General features: G+C 40.7%; 1 protein-coding gene across 3 annotated transcripts in view; it reads left to right on the forward strand.

Annotated features, from left to right (window-relative positions):
• The window catches only part of USP3 (ubiquitin specific peptidase 3), a 44,990-nt gene continuing 24,308 nt past the window's right edge, over window positions 1-20,682 (forward strand). The window contains exons 1-3 of one of the 3 annotated variants that reach the window (XM_064517528.1): window positions 1-386; window positions 15,557-15,617; window positions 18,011-18,142. In XM_064517528.1, the coding sequence (XP_064373598.1) occupies window positions 296-386; window positions 15,557-15,617; window positions 18,011-18,142 (284 nt within the window). In that variant the 5' untranslated portion in view covers window positions 1-295. Of the gene's footprint in view, window positions 387-822; window positions 1,234-4,532; window positions 4,553-15,556; window positions 15,618-18,010; window positions 18,143-20,682 lie in introns of those variants that run through there. The other 2 variants (XM_026113408.2, XM_026113410.2) reach the window with 2 other exon arrangements.

The raw sequence follows: 20,682 nt of genomic DNA on the forward strand, positions 1-20,682 counted from the left end.
GCGGCCACCCGCAAGGCGCGGCGCGCGGCCGCGCCGCCTCGCCCGGACGGGAAGCCGGCGGCAGCGGCGCGCGGAAAGCGCGGCGGGCGGATCCGCGGACGGGAAGCCGGCTTCTCGGAAAGCCCGGCGGGCGGGAGGAGGAGGGTGCGGGAGCCGTGTGGGCGCGGACGGGAGGGCGGCTGCCCGCAAAGCCCGGCGCGCGGATCCCGCCGTTGGCCCTAAGATGGCTGTTGTGCGCGGGGCGCCGCTGCTGTAGCGCCGCGAGGAGCCGCCCGCCCTGCCCTGCCCCGCCGCCATGGAGTGCCCGCACCTCGGCTCCAGCGTCTGCATCGCCCCCGACTCGGCCAAGTTCCCGCAGGGCTCGCCCTCCTCCTGGTGCTGCAGCGGTGAGTGCGCCCGCCGCGGCCTAGGCAGCGCCGCCGGGGCGGCCCGGGGGGGCCCGGCCGCCCGGGGCCGGCGGGAGGCGGCTCCCGGCGCGGCGCCGCCGCTCCTTTGTTCCCCGCTGCCGCCGGGGCGGCGGCCGCAGCCCCCTGCGCGACCCGCGGAGCAGCCGGGGCGCCCGCGCCGCGCGCAGCCCCTTTTGTTCGCCGGCCGGGGAGCGCCGGTGGCCGCGGCCGGCCCGTGCGGTGCCGCCGCTCACTTTTATCCCCCAGAGCGCGTCGGGAAGGACCGCGGGAGCGCGGCCGCGCACCCGGCCTGGCGCCGCCGGGCTCGTCCGGCGCGGCGGTGTCTACTCGGGACCCCCCGCCCACGGGGGCCGTGCGCGATCGTTGCGCGGGGCGTCGCGCAGTGACCCGCGGCGGCCGCCGTCGCCGCCTGCCCGCGGCCGCGTTGCGCGTGACGCGTCGCGGGCAGCAGGGCGCTGCGCGGGGCCGGTCCGGGCCGGGCGGGGGCTGCGCTTTGTCTGGCGGCGCCGGTGCCGCCGTGCGGGAGAGCCGCGGCTCGCTCGGGCTCTGCCCCGACGGCGGTTTCCCGGAGCTGAGGGGGGGTAGTGCTGCTGCTGCTGCTGCTGCGCTCCGCAGTGCCCGCGGTGCGGTGCGGTGATGGGGAGCATGGCGAGAGAGAGAAGGAACACGGGAAAACCTGTTTTTTTTTCCCCAGTGTGTTTTTTTTTCCCCAGTGTGTTTTTTTTTCCCCAGTGTGTTTTTTCCCCAATATGTTTCTTTACCGAAGAAAACTCGCGACGAGGAGTCTAGCTCTGTGGGCCCATCCGTTGTCTTCGGGGTATCTAGGGTAAGCGAAGTTGTCAGCTGGAGGCGTGCGGCGGTGGGAACCACCCTTCACAGAACTTTAAGTAGATAAAACTACCGAAGCTGAAAATACATGCTCGAGTATTAACTCTTCAACTTCAAAAATTAGTCGGTTTACTGGAAAGTATGAGGCTCTTAACGTTGTGGAAAACCTGTTAAACGGGGCGCCTGTTAGGCCTCTAAAGAAAGGATCAGTCTTGCGATGGCTTTTCCTTTGTCAGTCAGAGGCTTTTCTCCCAAAGTAGCGCTGACCGGGAGAGAGTTGCTGGGTGTTCAACTGATTTATTGCAGTTGGGAGGCACGAAGAAAGAGCCGGACACTTTGAGGAACTGGATAGATTAATAACGATGCCACATCGGGGAGGATTTTGCTATTGTTTTTAATAAAGCTACGATAAGAAATCACACAAATATTTGTATAGATAAATATTGAATTCTTAACAACTGGTTAAGGTAAATGTAGGTACATTGAATTTAAAGCATTCCAGTGAACAAACGGAAGGCTGTTGGCAATTAAAAGCAAATGAAATTTTTTCTTAGCTTTTTACAAATGAGTTTTGCATTCCTATCCGTCTAGTAAAATGGAGCACCTCCCTTCACAGTTATAACTACTAATATGCGATTGTTACATTAGCTCCGTAACACTACATGGTGTACTATCTTTTTCTTGTCTGTGCTTATTTTAGTGAGGGTTTTTTTTTTTAAAAGGTATGCAGTATCTGTTTCTCTCAACTTACAAGAAATACCATTTCTTATTCTTTGGTTTTGCTGCAAAATGGTATTGTGCAGTTAAACAAAGAAAACGACAAATGTAAGTTAATATGTTGACAACACTTCATGCATTTCCTATTGATTTTGATGCTGCCTTCTAAGGTGCTATGGTCTTAGTTTCTTTTTGTTGTTGTTGCCCAAGTTGAAGGAAAAATATTTAGGAGGTAAGTTTTTGCGGTATGTAATTATAAGGTATCTATCATCTCTGACGTCTTAAAATGACCCCGAATCTGTAGTTTGTCCTGTTCAGAGCTAGAGCTGACCTTTCCAGAAAAGGAGAATCAGTGAAGATACTGATACAGGAAGCGTTCTGGCTGCCACGTGATCTGCCAGCGATGACCAAACACTGCCGAGTGCCTCGGAGAGTGAGCTCTTCCTTCAAACTGCCAGTGGCTATTTTTGTCATCATCTTGGGCATCTGTGATTTGAGGGCCTGGAAGTGTCATGCTGACTGAGTGATGCATGTTGACTAAGTGCTTTTCCCTCTCCTCTCCCAAAAAGACTCTCGATTGCAGCAGCAACTTCATAAGGTAGCACGGAGGCAGTTTGGAATATTTTTGGGAGATGTGTCGCCCTGTGTAATGGAAGTGTGTTGTATTTGACGCTAATGTTTGAAAGTTAGCTTTACCAAAGTTAAAGATTTGATTAGGGGAGCTTGTGCACCAACCCAGATTGCTCTCTTGGCCTAAATTCACCTCAAAGATACTAGAATTTTTACGGAGGTTGTGCGATGAGGGAAAACTGTAAAGAGGAATAGGAGGAAGCACTGATGACAAATGATTGATCAAATATGCACATTTTGGCTACTAATTAGAGAGTAACGGTGTATGTTCATTTTGAGGTGCTTCTAGAACTTCTGCCGTGTTAGTAACATATATTTTGGAGGTGTGAGAGTTTAAGCACTTTTGTTTAGAAGATGGCATGCTTTCCCCTGAGTATTTAATCCTGTCAAGCATGCTTTGTACAGTAAGTGATGCAAAAAGCAGCATATGTTTGATTTGAGGAGCTTCAAAGCTGTCAAAAAGAGCACAGAATACTTATGAGGGATCCAGACTTTTTTTGTTATTGTTGTTGTAATTGGGCATTTGAGAGGAGATAAATATGTGAAGCAGAAATTGTATAGAAACTGAAAATTCCTTTTAATCAGTGCTGTCACGTGAAATATTACATGCAGATGTCTGCTATTTCCAGTTAGAGTGTAGTGGTTCCATGTGCTTTGATTTCTGTAACTTCTGTTGAAGTTGGAAGTAGAATAGCTGGAGGCATTGGCAAGACTGCAAAGTGTCACAGCCTGAATCGGTTGAATTTGTATGATGTGCCACACCTTCGGCACTGTTGTGCAAATCACGTAATTATGAAAAGTACTCTGGAACAACTCAGATGCAGTGTTTCCCAACAGCTTTTCATAGACTCATGAAACCGCAGGGAGCCATGCGTCACCTAAATAAGACTGCAATCTTCTAAGCACACCTGTGCAAGTCTAAAGAGCTTTGCCAACTTTTTCTGCGTGGTTAAGGTGAATTCATTGATTGGTCAATGTAGGATCTCAGGGATTTTTTTAGAAGAACAAATGCACACAGATAGGACTGTGTCTACTGAAATGTAGGTTTTTTTTTTTTTTGGTAAGGAAATTGTACTCCTGAATTATGCTTAAAACTTCTGTGTTTCAGATCACTGCCAGTTAAATATATATTTTTTCCTTAAATAATGTAGTTTTGTTAGGTATTGAAGAGCTGCTTTGTCTGTAGAGTGATATTTTCTGCAAAAGCCAAATATATTTGCCTGATATCTGTTTCTTCCGTTCTAACTTCTGTTGAATAAGAGCTCTAATTTCACAGTTGGTCAGAAACATACATCGTGGTGTTTACAAATGACTCTGGGTCCATTAAAAGTACAGAGGAGAGAGAGCACCAGGAAGCTGTTTGAGGCCTAGCAAACAATGATTATGGTGGAAATCCGCACACTGAATTGCGACTTTTTTTCTATGTTTAAAGTAATTTACAAAACGGCATTGTTAGTTCAGAATCACCCAAAATGTCACCGAATACTTTATTTATATGTGAGAGCAAATATTTTTGGCTGAGTGGGAGAACTTTCAAGAATATGACTGCATTGCGTGAGACTGCTTTTGATGGTTTCACCTCCCCTCAGATAAACGAGTTACACTGTTCTCTATTCATTCGGGTAGGTAACAGCATTCTGCCATGCTGTGCTTTTTGGCACAGCGGTGTTGGGCTGTTGCCGTCAGTGCCAAAACAAACACACTGTAAATGCACAGGTACACAGACTTCAACTTTCTCAGCTTCCCTTTTCATCTCGGCTCCTCATTAGCCTTTTTTTTTTTTCCATCTCCATGAGTATTTGTCCCTCCTCTTGCTTGTTCCTTTTTATTACCAGAGGTCCTCATTTCCTCTCTCCTTTCATTCATTACCATAATATGGGAGAAGGAGAGAGACCTCGCTGAAACTGGAGAGAGGTAGCTAGGACCTGCTTCCTACGAGGACCTTTCAGTCAGCTGCACGTAGAAGCGGGGTAAGCTCACCGACAGTGTGTGGGTGTAACGGTTCCCGTGTGTGAGCATTGTTTGTTACCTTTTATCTGGAAAATTGATTTGGCCTGATAATTACCGTATTTATTCTGAAATTAAAGGACAAAATGAATATATAAAAATTACCTCTTTTATTCAGTCATATAAATTAAATTTCAAAGTAGAGTAGTCTTTCATCTGTTGCTCTGGGTCATTGCAACGCAGGAATGCTTGTTAATAACTTTTCATACTTTATAGGTTGTTACATCTCCTTAAACTCATTCCCTAGCTGTCTTTTTAAGTAAAGCCTGTTCAATTTGTTTTGTTTGAGACCAAGCCTTGTTTTCATTAAAGCTGTTAACGTTTTTTTTTCCATTTGAATCTGTTATGATGTATGAACTAACCGTGTCGACGAGTTATTTCAGCCTGTGTGATAGGCAGAGGATAGTGCTTTAGAACTGGATGCCTTAGAAGATAGGCATTTTTTTGTGGTGGTGTAGGGGTCTCTATTTCAGTCTCATAAACTAGATCTGATTTTCCTTTTAACTACAAGAAAGATGATTGGTGGTTTTCAAATACTGGGCATCTTTTAAGAAAATACAGGAGTCAATAAACTTTGATTTGATGACAATATTTTCTAGGTATTCTTTTGAAAAATTTGCTTATACTCTCTGTATTCTTTTGAAAAATTTGCTTATACTGTCTCTACTCAACAAAATCACACTCCATCACAAAACTTGAGCATTAGCTAAGGGAAGAGACAGCTTTAGAGGAAAGTAGTGAAACATTCAAACATTTAGTACATTGACTTTGTTTAGAAACTGGATCTGAATATTCATGGTGGTTTTGAAGAGCAAAAGATGACAAAAGGATAAATTTTACTGCTGACTGATCCAAGTTAACTGTGAAAAGCTAGACGTTTTTTCATAATCTAATAAAAAAAATCAGTGGTTTGAAAAGACTCTTCAGAACGCACCATGTGGTAAGGAGGCAGGACAATCTGAGGCCTTGTGGAAGTGAGATATCAAAGGCACACAGACATGTAGAAGAGACACTTCTGTGTGCATGGCAGACTCTTAACTTATCCACTCAAGTGCAGTGACTCTGACACAGATTTAGTCCAAATCTCATTACAACTGGTTTAACTGTAATCAGGATAATAATTCTCACCTGCCTTTCCCAAGCCCTTCAGTATACACATGTGGTAAAACTGAAGTTCAGTACATTGTTCTTAGTGGGGTGTTTTTTTTTTTTTTGGATAGGCACTTGGTTATAAGGTACTAAGGCCAGCAGAGCTAGATTAGCTAATTTTTGTTTCATCTGTGTCTGAGGTTCACAGAGTGAAAGTTTCAGACCCCATGTTTGGAGTGAAACAAAGCTTTGAGCCATTTCAAATTTGGTCAGTGCTGCTCCTTTTATTTAATAAGCTGTTAATGCATCACTTTGTCTTTTGTTTTTAACAGGCCTACTTGTTATCTAGGCAAAGAATGCTTAAAGGCAACACGCAATTACAGTAGTCCTTGGAGGTTGGAAAGTGCAGCCTCCTGAAAAATTTAGATCTCAGAATTGGTTAAGGTTTTTCAGGTTTTTATTTTGAGATTATTGGAGGAAATAGTTATTATCATAGAGTGAATTATGGTCTCATCTGATAAAATATTCATTGCTTTATGGTGTCCTTGTTATAGAGGCAGGGTAAGATTTTATGTCTTTATTCATTTTCTGTCTTATAAGAGGATTTTAAAAACTGTAGATGGCATGGTGAATACACTTATCATTCAGCAATCTTAATTGGCTTGCCAAAAACAATCCATATTTTTTTTCTCCTTTTGGAATGTCTATTTAATTTTGGATCTTGTAAATGTAATTTGAGATTTCTTTGGCAGATTTTATTGCCCACTTGAATCTAATCACAATACCCACAGGCAGCTTAGCTAAATAAGGTGATTTTTCTGGAACCTAGATTTTTTTTTCCTCTCTAAACTACTGCAAGTAAACACCTTTTTCACTTCAAAGCACTTCAAGATGATGTTGTCAGGTTTGGGGGGGGTCTCATCAAAACCGAAGAGGCAGACACTGATTTTCAAGCCGAGTTGGGTGTAAGTCATTTAAGATTTTGTCTCCAGATAAGTGTTTGCTTGTCCATGTCGAACTACAGGTGTATTTTCTTGGGATACCCATGATTTTCTTTTTTTTTAACCATCAGTTCAAAAAACATGTAAATGTATGCATTTAGTGTCTGTATTTAAATGTGGATACTAATTAGTCAGCAGAATAGCTGATCCACTAAAATTTGTTTTTAGAGTATAAAGGAGAAGTGAAGGAAATGTTTTTTGTTTTCTGTTTTTTTTTAAAATCTCATTTTGCTGGGATTGTTCAGTGAAGTAAACTTACCACTGATTTTTTTTATTTTTTTATTAATGGATAACGCATGTTTTCTCACTGTTGCTCTTGGCTAGGATGTGACTTATGTGGAATATGCAGGAAAATCAACCACTGACATTTCTTGACCTCAAGTTTGATTTGGCATGGTATCTTACCATGTAGGAAGAGTAAATTACCTAAAAATATGGCACCACTGTAGAGGGCTGACCTTGTCCTTTTTTTTATTGAGAAAGTATCAATGGATGTGATTAGTAGTGGTAAGTGACCTTTTAGCCTAACAGAGGCATGACATGCTCTGTGTTGTCTTGCCATATCCGAGTTTGCTGCTTTTTCTCTCTCTTTTCTTTTTGTTTGTTTTAATTTTATGAGTTTGTTTAACCACTTCCTCAGGAACTGATGTTTCTGTTTACACTGATTGAGAGAAGCTTTCCTACCTACCTGTCTGCTTTTAGTACAGGATTAAGAATATAGGCAGATACAAAGCGTGTGTTTTTCAGCTTCCAGGTTTTTCAGTGTGAAATTCTGATTGCATAATCAGCATCCTGGACTGCAAGCCAGCATGGCTGAGCGGAATTTGGGAGGTGAATTGTACGCAGATGAAGCTAATCATTGTTCTCTGAGGAACATTCGCCAGTGTCAGATAGGTTTTGAGAACTTCAGTGACCTTATTTGTTCTGTGGAAAATTGTTTACCCCGTGTTTTACTTTTACATTCTTATTCAGGTATTGTTTAGTATGTCTGAATTAAAGATGTTTTTCCATTGTAGTGAAGTGGTTGACTGTAAGCATCTGTGAAAGATCCTATGTGAGACTGAGCAATGCTTTTGTTTAGTGACAAAGAGCAGGAAATACCACATAAGTATTATTATGCGTGAGCAGAAATGTTGGTTGATTTCATAAGTTCTCAGGCTATCAGAAAAATGACTTGAGTTATTTTGTTTTCTCTCTAAGAACTTCATCATTCTGGCTTTGGCTGAAAGCTAATGACAGAAGAAGTAAGGTTTTTTGTTTGTTAGTTTGTTTTTTGCGCAAAGCTTTAGGTCCAGCATAGTTTCGTTGTTGTGGGTGGGTTTTTTTCTTTCTTTTTTTTTTTCTGGACGTTGGAGTCTATTTGTATTTCCTTACGTTTGAATGTGATTTCAGGTTAGGCTAAGACTTGATACTATTGTGACTTCTGTTCATCATGCATCTCTTAAAAGGGTATGCAACACTGGGAGAATGGTTAACGTTTTTCTGTTGTTAGTAATGCCTACCAGGAAATTTGCTTCCTTGTAATTTTTCTTGCCTTGATAGTTTAAATTTAAGTTTTTATCTTTTCTTATGTTTTCCTTCAGTACATGGGTGTTAGCTGATATAAAAACACATTTTAAATAGTCTAATTAAAAATCATTTCCCTTTTTGTCTCGTTTCACTTTGACTGGAATGCTGTTTTCTAAAATAGGCAACAAATGAAACTTACGTAAATGATTGCTAAAGAGAATATATTTTGAAGTGGCTCGTATCAGCTAGTCCACTTATGAACTTCTTGTAATGGGGTGAGGGTGGGATAGAAAGAAGAGCTGTGTGTGAAGTTTGATCACAAACATTGAAACAGCAATCTTGTAAGGAAAGTCTGGAACATGACTCTCGTTTTCGAAGCCTATGATGTGTCCCCCCCCCCCCCCCTCCACACACACATTCTCGATGTCTGGAATGGGGTTTTAGCTAAATTCCTACTCAGAGGCTTAAAATACTCTTGTAACATCTTCTGCCTTTTTCAGTCAGTTGGTTTTCATAAGTTTCTCATCTGGAGTTGACTAGCTGTCAAATTTTAAAATTCAGAGCAGATATGCATACAGTTTAACATCCTCGCCTACCTCCCCCCCTCAAAGAAGAAAGCTAATTCTGCTAGTAAGGTGTTTCTGCGATGCCAAAATGTCTGATTCTCGGCAGACGCAGAAGCGCCTCAGCCTTGACTGATGTTCTGTGATGGTTGGCCCTCCTGTTTCTTGCCCTGAGAAGCTGTTGTGGTGCGTATGCTGCGTTATGACAGGGTTTGTGGGCCAGGGAGCAAGGGTGCACGCGGCGCTCTGACGTGGCGGTTGGGCAGTTCACTCGTAGGTGGGGAATCCTGGGTGCCCGTCCTGGTTCTCATGGCCGAATGTTTTACCTGGTGGTTTTTGAGTAGAGACCCCACGGCTGCTCATTGCTGCCCGAGCCTGGAACCTGAGTGAGAGGTGTAAATGCTAGCCTTGAGGAGAGCCATATTCTCTCTTGCTTTGTCCCACTGGTCGAAGGAATTGCTAATTATTCCATGCAGAGTGTCATCCTCCGACGGGCCTCCGCCAGCACTGAGGAACAGTCTGGAGGGGAAGTCCCTCGGGGTGGGAGGTGTGAGTTTGAATTCCTGCTGGCAAAAGAGGGAATTAAACCTGAGGCATTCACATCTTGAATGAATGGGGATTGTGCAGAAAAAGCTCCTCAACTGATTTATTCAGTCCTTGAAAAGACTTTGTGTCTGCCTCCAGAAGGAAGTAAAAGAAAGATGTAAATTCCAGCGGTGGGCAGTGCCTTTTTGCAGACCAGCATGTAAGCCCAAAGGGGGGATGCCATCCAGCACGCTCTGCTCCTTGGTGTTTCTCCTGGGCTTGAGCAGTTCCTTGCTCAGAATACTAGTTTTCAGAGGTTTCTCTCCTGGATGCCTGATGTTTCTTTTACACAGCACCTGGGAAGTTGTAGGTGCTTAATTCAGAGATGTTTTGGCAAGTCACCTTAGTTTGGTGTAGAAAGCTGAGTTTTGGGATATCTTACCATTGCCTGCCAGTACCGTGACACAGAGGCCTAAAGTGTTAGGGCTAGTAAAGCCAATTCCAGTCTGTGGTGATAAGCTTAAAAATGATTATTTTGGCAAATTATTTGATTTCTTTTTTTTTTTTCCATTTTATCAGTCTATAAAATGGAATTGGGCTCTCTGAGGAGTGCTCTGAATCCTGTGCCTAAATCTTTGCATTTGATATATTATTAATAGAGCAACTTGCATAATTTCCATTAAACTTCTGTACAGAGTTTTGTATTCCTACTGCTGGTGATCATTTCTCAGGATTTTTGGCTTGCATATGTCTCTCATCTTTACTTTTAGATCTTTGGAGAAGAAAGTTTTTGGTCTGATTTCTTAGGCCTGATGTGTCGCAGACATCATATTTGACATAATCAGGGTTTTGCATGTTATGTGGACTTGCTTCTTTTTTCTTTAAATGCTGTTAGTGGAGTCGGTCTAGTTCTTTTTGCTGTATTTGTCAGCTGCTTTTTTGGAGCAGAACATAGAATGATGTTGCCTTGCTACCAAGTATTAATAAAACGGAGCAGTGAGGGATTGCGAGGCAATGTGAGGTTACAAGTATATTCTTGCCGTGTAATTTTCTTTGGAGATACGTATTTATATCATATATGTATTTGTCAGCAAGTGCTTTTTTGGGGGACAGTTTTGCTTGGTGTCATGTCACTGTATCAGTGCAACCACGACTATATAAATATTGCTTTTTTTAGATGCTTATTGAAATAACAGCTAACCTTTTTCAGTTTAGGTTATATCAGTATAGCTGACCTGCTCTGTCAACATAAACTGAACTGAAAATAAGGTCACTTAGCCCAAAGATGTTTCTGTGCGGATCATTATGCTTGTGTAACTCAACCGTATAATTATACCCGTAAAATGGTAGTGCTGGTAGAGTTGCTTTTGAGAACAAAGTCCAGGTTGTTTTGTAAAGGATGTGGAAAGCATTGGAGATAGCTTAGCTTAATGACCCTGATCTTGTTTCCATTCAGCGTGCTTTTAGCAGAAGGACCGAAGTATTGCTCTTATTATTGTGATATTTTGTGGCCTTTTCCTTAGCGATCTGTAGCACCGTGGCCTCGGGTCGTTTCTGCTCCGCGCCCGGCCAAGCAGCCCGGGCGAGCGGGGCCCGGGAGCGCCGTGGGCCCGGCTCTGCGGCGGGCGCTGCGCCTTGCAGGTTTCTCAACTTGGCTGCCTTACAAAAGCTGCTTCCTGTTTGTCTCCTCCTCTTCCTGCTGCTTTTTTCTTTTGCCAGTTTCTAAATTATGTAGTGGGCTATTTAAACAAAACTATTAGTTTCATGGGTTGTTTATATACTTTACATAGTTGTAACTTTCCTACAGTGGAAATGTGCAGCTTTGTTCTGTGAGGAATACAGCGTCTGCCAGGAGTATTCCTGCCTCACGAGGCTGTGTTTGGAGTCTGTTTTCAATAAGGGGAAAAAAAGTCAAGATTCAGAAATACTTGTTTGAGCGATTGTGAGGGGAAGCTGGGGTGGGGGCCCCGTGATGAGAGTGGCAGGCTGACGAGCCGTATCTTAGTCATTCTGCTTTACATAACTTGATGAACGTTATTTTTCGGGATGAATTACAGAAAGTGGAAACTCGAGAGGGGGGAGGGACATTTCTGAATGCTCCGGTCGGTGTGTGCGAGTCTGTACGTATGCTCATGGATGGTTTGCTCTCTCGGGGATGGGCTGATACTCCTCTGCCTCATTTACAGAGGGCTTTGCAGGCTGTATAACAAACAAGTGTTCAGATTTCACTTACAGAGATCGTGCTGTACAGGATGGTACTTCCCCTTCCTACTACATGATTAAATAATATGGTTTCTACGTCTCTGAGTAAGCTGATACTGATGTAAAATGGCAAATGACTCAGTGTTTCAGACAGCATAGTGGTATTGTAGATTTGTTTTCTTTTTTCCCTGAGATGTTAATATAGTCTTTGGCCAACTGCTTGAGGCTACTCTAAAAATACAGTGGAATGGGCCAGTTGGTGACTGTTGCAATAGCCACTTTAGTTCAGGCTGAGAAAGCAGCTGGTATTCCTTAGTTTGTATAATACCAAATAAGCAGTAATAAACATAGGTAATTAAGTTTTTTTTTTCTTTATGTTAGAAAGTTTTAAGATTTTTGGTTATAACTTTATTCCAGATTTGGGGAAACTAATGTAGTCCCCTTCCTCCTTTCTTTAAATAGCACTAGAAGGAAAAAAACACCCCCAAATCCCAGCTGGAATACTAACTATTGAGGGAAGTTCAAACATAAGTACCTGTACAAACAGGTTTGAGGATCCTTCATGCGATTATGTGTACTTATCTGATCTGAGAGTCCCGAACACTGAAGTCTGTGTTAAAGGCCAGTTGCTGGGGCTGTGTAGCGTGCCTGGAATCGAGAAGGGATTTGCCGCGGACCCGTGTCTCTTTTTCTGATCTGTTCTTAAGCCAAATGTCTTTATGCCTATACTACATCTGAAAGGAATAACATGTACTTTCCTGACAGCTTAAGCCAAATTGTCTATCTCTAATTTAGACTGCATGCAGCTCAGGGCAGTGACTGTCTTTTTGCAGTGTGTTCCACAGTGCCTGTCTTGTTAGGGCCCTGACCAGTGCTTGAGGCTCCAGATCTAGTTTAATTATTAATAGTAAGTAGCAGACAGAAACTGCTTCAAGACCTGGATGGAGGGAGACCTAGAAGACCGAGCTTTAACGCAGGTGTCTCCTGAGCTAGCCTCAGTGAAACATGGAATGCAATCTTCAGCAACCTTTAAAAAAAAAATGTGTAAGAATTGTGTCTCAGAACAGAGCAACTGTCGGTCATAAATTTAATACTGGCCTCTGTGTTTAATCTTAGTGGGAGTCGCTTACATGTTGAGTTCTTTGTGGGAGGAGATGTTTGTACAGAAGGTAAACTACACAATTCTGATGTGATGCAATGGGAGCAAAGTTCTCCGTAAAAGTTAAAGCAAACAAATAAACCATCTTTTACTATTCCCTGATGTGAAGGATGGAAAATTTTATTTGTGATTGTGCAGAGTTGGTGGACTTGTTTGCTGGGTTTGTGCAGAACACTTAAACATGGTATGAACTTGGGAGAATGAGAACCACTTTAGTGTGGTTTAACTCTAGACACACTTAGTAACCAAACAGTGCTAGTGTTTAAATACCTGAATGTGAGATTGTAATTATCTGGTATATAGTGGAGGGTAAGAATAATAGATTGCATCCTAATTCTTTAACTTGCTGGTTGAGGTAGTTCTGTCCACAGATGATAATGTAGTGAAACCAAAAGCTTTATTTAAAAATGGTAGGTTTCTGCCAGAATTTTAAAGTCAGCAAGACTGTTTCATGTTTCCAGCAACGAAAATGTAGGATAATGGTAGCTGTTTGTTCGCACAGCACTTAAGCAACTATTAGAGATCACATCTGTGTTTAAATGCATGAATGCTTTTGGCTTCTGTTTCCTTCTGATGACTTTTTTACCTTTTAGTTTGTGTAGTTCAGGGAAATAAAATTGTATCACATTAGACTAGTGGTCCGCTTTTAACTGATAATGGCCACTTCATATCTTTCCTTGTCCTTTCTCCTCTGTTTGCCAATGTAATGTCACATTTGGGTTTTTTTGATCAAATTAAACACATTTCTTGCACTTTTCTAAATTGAGATGTAAGCCAAAACTACCTGGCTCTCCCACATCTTTTGTAAGATGACCGTCGTGGTTGTGGGAATTGTCAACTTTAGAAAAGAGAAAATCGATTGCTGGAAAACCAACAGAAGACTAAAACAACATGAAAATGTGTTTCTAAAGTAAAATTATAAATGCATCAGTTTAAGAAAGCAGTTCTGGAGTCTTTACTAAATAATTTAAAATAGTTGCTTCAAATAACATTTATGTTACATTTTACAGTATACAGAAATATTTGTGCTTTTTTCCAGTGAACACAGTAAAATTCTTAATTTTAAATACGTAGCTTACATGGTCACTTCTCTCCTGATTAAAAACTAACCCTCTTGCTTCTTTCTTTTTAATTAGCAGTTAACCTGTTAAAGAAACATTTCATTTTTGTTAGCTTAATTTTCTGTGATAGTCTTTGACCTTAACAGTCTGATATATACCATGGTTTACAAACTGTGTAGCTTGGTCAGTCTGTTTTTGAGTTTCTTTACAACTTCCGACTTAGCCTGGCTGGGTGATCTTGCACTGAAGCGGCGCCTGTGCTCTCTTCAGTTTCTCCAGTTCATCTCTCTAAAGCACGACTCCAGACGGTTACATCTGTTTTCCTCTCAAGCTTTTGCACAGTGAGCAACAATATAAATAATTTGTGCATATGCTAGGATTTAATCCTCCTGTCTTGTCCCTTTTTCACCCTGGTTTTACAGACTCTGGTAGTGTTTCTGGTAGTTGCTTTTCCTCTGTGACTCTTTTGGCTAGTTGCTCCAAAAGGTAGTATTGTACATATATATTTTACCTTATTTTTATATTATATTTTGGGGATAACTGAAGTTTTCTCTTTAGTGTTGTTTTCTATGCTTTGCAGAAATGCCCTTAGGTTTTCATTCATTTTTCTTGTCGTCTTAGTGGGGCTGTTTGAAAGTGTAGTGCTATTACTGTGAATTCTGTGGTTACTGATGGTAGTTAACAGTTTTATGGTATTCAACTCTAAGTGTTATATAACATAGCATTATATATATCGTATACTTCACTGACGTGATCTAATGTAGAATTCCCCTAGAAATGGAAGATTCAATATCAATTTAGTTGTAGTTCCAGTATTGCTATTGTTTATAAAGATGCACGTACATTTTTGACTTAGTTGATGTAATTTTTGGTCTGGTTGCCCATTTCTGTGTGTTCTGTCTATATGGGTTAATTATTGCTATTGTTTTGTTTCTAATCTGAATTTTAGAGACTTGGCTACTGGGTTTGGGGAGGAGTTAGAATATCCTTTTTTTTTTTTTTTTTTTTTTTTTTTTTTTTTTTTTTAAATGACCCCACCCTGGTATGATGCATCATCATGAACTTGTTTTCTAGTATCTGCTGGCTTTTCCCCAGCCCTTTAGCTTAGAAACATCTATGTTTAATTTCAGATTAAACTTTAGTTTTCTTCCATTTAATGTTATCTTCTGATGTCTTGAATAGGTTGCAAAGCATAGCGTTTTATTGCATTTTAACCTTTCAACTTCTTGTGCTTGATTGAAAGAAGAAAATCTTTATAGATAAGGTCTTTGTCAGCACTGTAGCGTAAGAACAATTATTGTATAAATGGTATGTGTTATCTTGAGTTACACAGTAAATTATTCTCTCTGCTCCTTATCAGATTGTCAGGCTTTCTCACAGTTTCTTCTTTAAAATGGCTTCTTGTATAACAGGTTTTTTGAAACAGAAGACAAGTGCTGTGGCTTTTTTCAGCATTCTGTGGACTGTCTTACTAAGAAACACATGAAATGATTTTAAACTTCCCCACTGTTTTTGCAACTTTTGCTTGTGATAATTCTGTTGTGTTTCAAAACCAAGTAGACCTCATGTTGTTCTAATAAAAACAAAACCCGTAAATTTTCCAAGGAAAGTAACAGTTAAATGTGTAGCCTGTGGCGAGAGCCCAAAACAGGAAGGCTAATGTGCTTTAGTGTCAATAGCACTTCAGTCCTTACTCTGGTAGTCCCTAATGCAGGTTAATGTGTGTGACCAGCTATTTTATGTGACCATGCTGCCAAGGTGGAGTCAGAGCAGAGCTATTGCTGGCACTCAAGATGTGTTACATAACTGTAGTATCACAGCAAATTCACGTGACGCTTTTGGGTTTTTTCTTTTATAGTGTGCCGGTCAAATAAAAGTCCATGGGTCTGTCTGACGTGTTCAAGTGTTCATTGTGGAAGGTGAGTACAAAGTGTTAGTGTGAACATTATTTAATAAACCCTTTATCTTTTTTTTCTTTTGCGACTTGACTCTGAAGCAGTTCGCTCCAGAACTTCCTGGGAATTTCCTGAAATTAACCTTCCATGATTTCATTTAACACTCTACGCTTATATCAAACATACCTCTTTGCTACCTTGCAGGAGTGCAGCGATTATACTCAGCATCCTTTTCAAAAGAAAAGTGAGTGGTGAATGTGATTAGTCAGCTCAGAAAGTGTCCGGAAAATTGCTAATTCTGTGAATTATAGTTAAAATTCCATTCTGTAAGAGATATTTGTATTGTGAAAAGATTAAAACAATAGGAATTCTTGGAAACCCACAAATCCAAATTTGGCCTCGCTTATTGTGAGAAGATAGCAAGTGTCCAGCTTAAACTGAAAATACTTTGAATGTGCTGTAGCATAGTTCTGAAACAAAATAATTGTCGTAACGTATAAGGACTGCCTAATGCAAAAACTTCATCAGAGTATACTTACTTTTTGTCCGTATTAGTTGAAGTACACCAAAAGAATTTGTAGAGGAGTGATACAGTCAACCATTATTTATATGTCAGGATAACTGCTGAGAGTTTGCTCGCAGGTAAATGTCTGAGATGCACATACTTAAAGAGAATGTAGGTAGTGTTCATGTTTGGACAGTATCTGAGATGTGAAAATGTTTCCTCTGTAGGGTAGCATCTGGGCTGGTGTGCTTTTATTCTGGAAAATCGTCATTAAGCTTTGTGACTGTGTCTTTTAAAGTGGGTTCAATGAACTTTTTCTTTTCTTTCTTTCTTTCTTTCATCTGGACAGCAGTAAGTGCCACAGTTTTAATAATGTCACTCCTCCAGAGTTTTCGGTACAAAAAACCCCTTTTCTTTTTCCTCCTTTTTATTCTTATTTATTCATTATTTTACAAGTTTATACTTGTCATGAAAGAGATAAGGAGCTATTGCATATTATATGACCTCATGAAATGAGTAGTTTGAAATATTTTGCTTGTTCCGTTATCAATTTTTCTTTCTTTCTTTCTTTCTTTTTTACTGTCTACATATGACCTTTCTTGTATGAAGTTGGTAGATGTTGAGTCAATTATTTATGTGGTCTGACTGCCATATTGCCATCATGCTTGATAATGAAAATACTTGAATGAGAAAAACAGAATACACCTTGTAATGAGAGCACTTTGATCTTGAAGCCACTAGAATGTAAGCGTGCAGCATGTTCTGTTCAGATATTGTTTGAAACCGAAGGAAGAGGAAATAGAGCCGCTCAGATCTTCACTTGCAGTACATCCTCCAGGTTAGAGCCGTTGGGAGCACTGCTGACTCTGTTAGAGCAGCAAAGCGGTTCTGGTGGCTGCACAGCTCTACGAGCCCATCATTGGCACTGCTAGGCAGAAAACCAACTCCTGTAAGCACAACTCTCGAGATCAGGTTATGACACAGTTATTGCAGGATTCTGCCAGCACGGCAGTGTCGGTAACCACACTCCTTCTGTCCCCTAGCTCTGCTAGCAGAATTGTTTACACCAGTGTGTGAGAGCAAGGGTAGGATACTGAGAAACAAGAAAGTACCCAAAGATCTTCATGTGGGGCCTGTGCAGAGTTCCTAACCATTTGCATGACTGAGCTCAACCAACAAGAAATGAGGGGAGCGTGCAACTCTCTGAGCTCTGGCCATGCACTTGAAGAGTTAATGAGCTAAGCTAAGTTTCAACTTGCATTTGTAATGACACTTTTTTTTTAATTAAAGACGCTTAAATTTCTAGGTATGTCCCAAATTTGAGGTGTGAAAATGTTTACTGTGTCAGCAGAAGTGCTGTAGTGGTTTTAGACTCCTGTTCAGTTATATGACCCCGAGCCCTAGTGTGTTGTGAAATCCTTAACTTTATATAAAGTGTAGAATGCTCTAATACTAAATCAGCCTGCAGAATAGGAGAGCTTAAAATGGATGTTCTTTCATATGAAAGTCAGCACACTGTTAAAGTAATCACAAAAATGATGAATGCTGGGATGGAAAAAAAGTAAAGCTGTAAGAAAAATACATGGGAGAACAAGAAGGAGAACTGACTGCAGATTACCAGCGTGAAAAAAGGGGCTAATCAATCTGTTGAGGTCCCAGATCTAGGGAGATTCAAGATGATGTTTGTTGTTGGTTTGAAGGACACGGAGATATTAATTTGGGCAGCATGGGAGGTTAAAGGGAAAAAGTTAAGAAACTTGACCAGCATTTTCACACAGATGAATTGCCTATTTTAATGCCTGAATGTGTATATTTTAGATTTATGTTAGGCTTTTTTCCTCTTTTTTTCCACTGAATGTTCATTAAATAATAATTTAGAACTATAAGACTTTTTGTTTTTCATTTATTTCAGATATGTGAATGGCCATGCAAAAAAACATTATGAAGATGCACAGATTCCTATGACCAACCATAAGAAAACAGAAAAACAAGAGAAAGTTCAGCACACTGTGTGTATGGATTGCAGTAGTTACAGTACATACTGGTAAGGGTTTAAACACTGTAATTTGACAACTTCTTGCATATTAAAAGGTGCGAACTTCAGACTCTTGTGAAGCATTCTATTACACACATTTTTGAGCAGTTCATTTCTTGATTTCCAGACTGGGCTGCTTGAAAACAGTTTATGAAATATTCCTCTGCTTTTGCATGTGTATTGTAGCATTGATTGAGACTGAGCTCATGCATTTCCAATGGCTTAGCACAAAGTTTTTGATACAAATAGTATTTATATAGTTTGGAGTTACTTCTATTTGTTTTGGGGTATGTTGAGAGCCTGACTTTTCATTGCCAAAGCTACTGTTTGGTTCTCGTTACTCCTTTCATCAGATTGGTAAGCCTTTCTCAGGTTCTTCATTTGTGAGAAGATCAGAAGGTAAAGTAATACTCAAGTTCCTGCCCAAGAGGTGTGATCTTGAGGTATGCGTATGGATTTTCTTGTTTGTTTTTTTCTTTTCCAATATTGGTTCTATTTTCTTCCCTCTGAAAAGAAAGGCTTCTTTCTGTTTGTGATTTTGTACCATCTGCATGAGTTTGTGAGAGGGTGGTGGATCCTATTCAGAAGCAGCATCAATTTGTCAGACAAGATAAAACAGAATTTTTAAGAGAAGTAATGTACAAGAGAAAGAAGGTGGCTTGGCCAGTTTATGCTAGCAGTTCCTTTGGAGTGAGAAATGGACACTGTTTAGGGAGGTTTAACAGTTACACTGGTAATACCAGATTCCGAATTTTCTTGCTTCAGGGAGGAAAGACTGGAAGTCTTCTGGAAGCAGTGCTTTCGTGCTTTCACCATCCTTCATCCTCTTCCGCCTCAGCAAAAGTGTGATGGTTTTCTAATATCACCAAATACACAGCTCCACTGATGGATTTTATTTTGTGCAGATAATTGAGTATCTTTCTAAACTTCATCAAGGAAATACCTGCTGAAGTTTGGGTATCCTGTTTTATGAGGAATGCTTCTATAAAAAATGTTTTTATCCCCTGAAAGTGAAGTCACAGTTAAGTGGTCTCACCTAAAGAAATTTTTGTTTGGAGTAACTCAGAAATTATTCAGACGGTATGTGCAGCAATGACAAATGCTGTGCGGGTGTTAAGCGTAGAAGAAAGTGATGTTTGAGTAGTTTGTGATGTACATAACTTTTGCTTCTATTTATGTTTTATTTAAAGGACCAAAGCTTTTGCCTGGCCCAGTGTTCAAAAAAATTACTAGAAAACATGAAGTTTTTTTTAAGTAATCTGTATGCAAATGTTGCCAATATTGAAGCAGCTGTGGGAAGCTAATTGCAGTTTACCAGTCTGTGTTGTTTACAGCTGAGTTCTGATGTAGATTTTGGGTTTTTTTTTCTTTTACAGACATGATCTGTCTTTTAGTCACTTTGAAGATAGTAATGTATGCAGGAATTTTAGCTGGGTATTTGAAATCTTGATTATATCGTCATTTACTATAACAAATAGTACGCCTAGTCTGCCAGAACTTGCTGAGGCTTGATGAGTTATACTAGCAAGTCAAAGCATCCAGCTGACCTTATCCCAAACCCAGTACTGGTGTTGCAAAATGAGGATATCCAAACTGAGGACTGTGGGATCTGTTACTGAAACAAAGTACGTCTGTGAGCAGTAGGTAGGCATGCACTTTGGAAGCTCACTGGTGTTTCACAACATATTTGTGGTAAGACAGATGAGAAGCAGTTTAGCGTGTGATGTCTCTTCTGCTGTAAACGGAGCAGAGGTTGAGTCATCTTACGGATGAACTGGAACTAATTGTAGAGGGCTTTGCCTTTGGGAGTTCCTGTTGCATATAATTCACTAGCAAATTACAAGTCTCTTGTGCTATCATGAAGCTGAACAAGTTTCAAAAGCAGACTGTCTTTGCTTTCATTGGGATATTTCAGTTTTTTCTACCTGATACTCAGGAAAAGATGCTGGGGTTTGATATTTGCATGCAGTTTCTCAGTGGAAATAGCCTTATATAAATAAGGTTAAAGTAGTCATTCAGACTGACTTCTGCCCCTTTATCTAAGTCAGTACGAGAGGGGCTGCTATCAAATAATGCTTACCAGTTGAAGTAAATATTTGGATGAATTCCAGTCATAATTAGCTACTGTGGAGGTTGCATTTTAAAATTTTGTTCGTTAGCTTTTTCAATGTAGACATAAATCTGGTAGACAATGCGAGTAGTAGTATGTTTATGCAACATTGTTACTTTCAAGTGAACATATACTTAGGATTAATGTTTTATGCAAGCAGTGTGGGCAACCCTAATAATTTGAAAGTCAAGAAGATACAATCCTGAGTCTTACTTAAATTTTACTTCTATAAAAATAATGGAAATACTTTGCTGCAGTGTTGGCTTTAATGTTTTGAAGTTGCAAGATTTTGTTTACTACATAGAGTTGAATGGAAAACTCTTGTTCCAGTTTTATGCTACAGATTCCAACCCAGCATGTTCTTAAGCCTGCATAAAAGTAGCATCAGACAGGTCTGTATGGGTGCTCTTCTAATCGGAAGGCATTTAATCCCTTCCTT

Source organism: Dromaius novaehollandiae, chromosome 10 (genome assembly GCF_036370855.1).
Source record: "Dromaius novaehollandiae isolate bDroNov1 chromosome 10, bDroNov1.hap1, whole genome shotgun sequence".
In the NCBI taxonomy this organism is placed as follows: Eukaryota; Metazoa; Chordata; class Aves; order Casuariiformes; family Dromaiidae; genus Dromaius; species Dromaius novaehollandiae.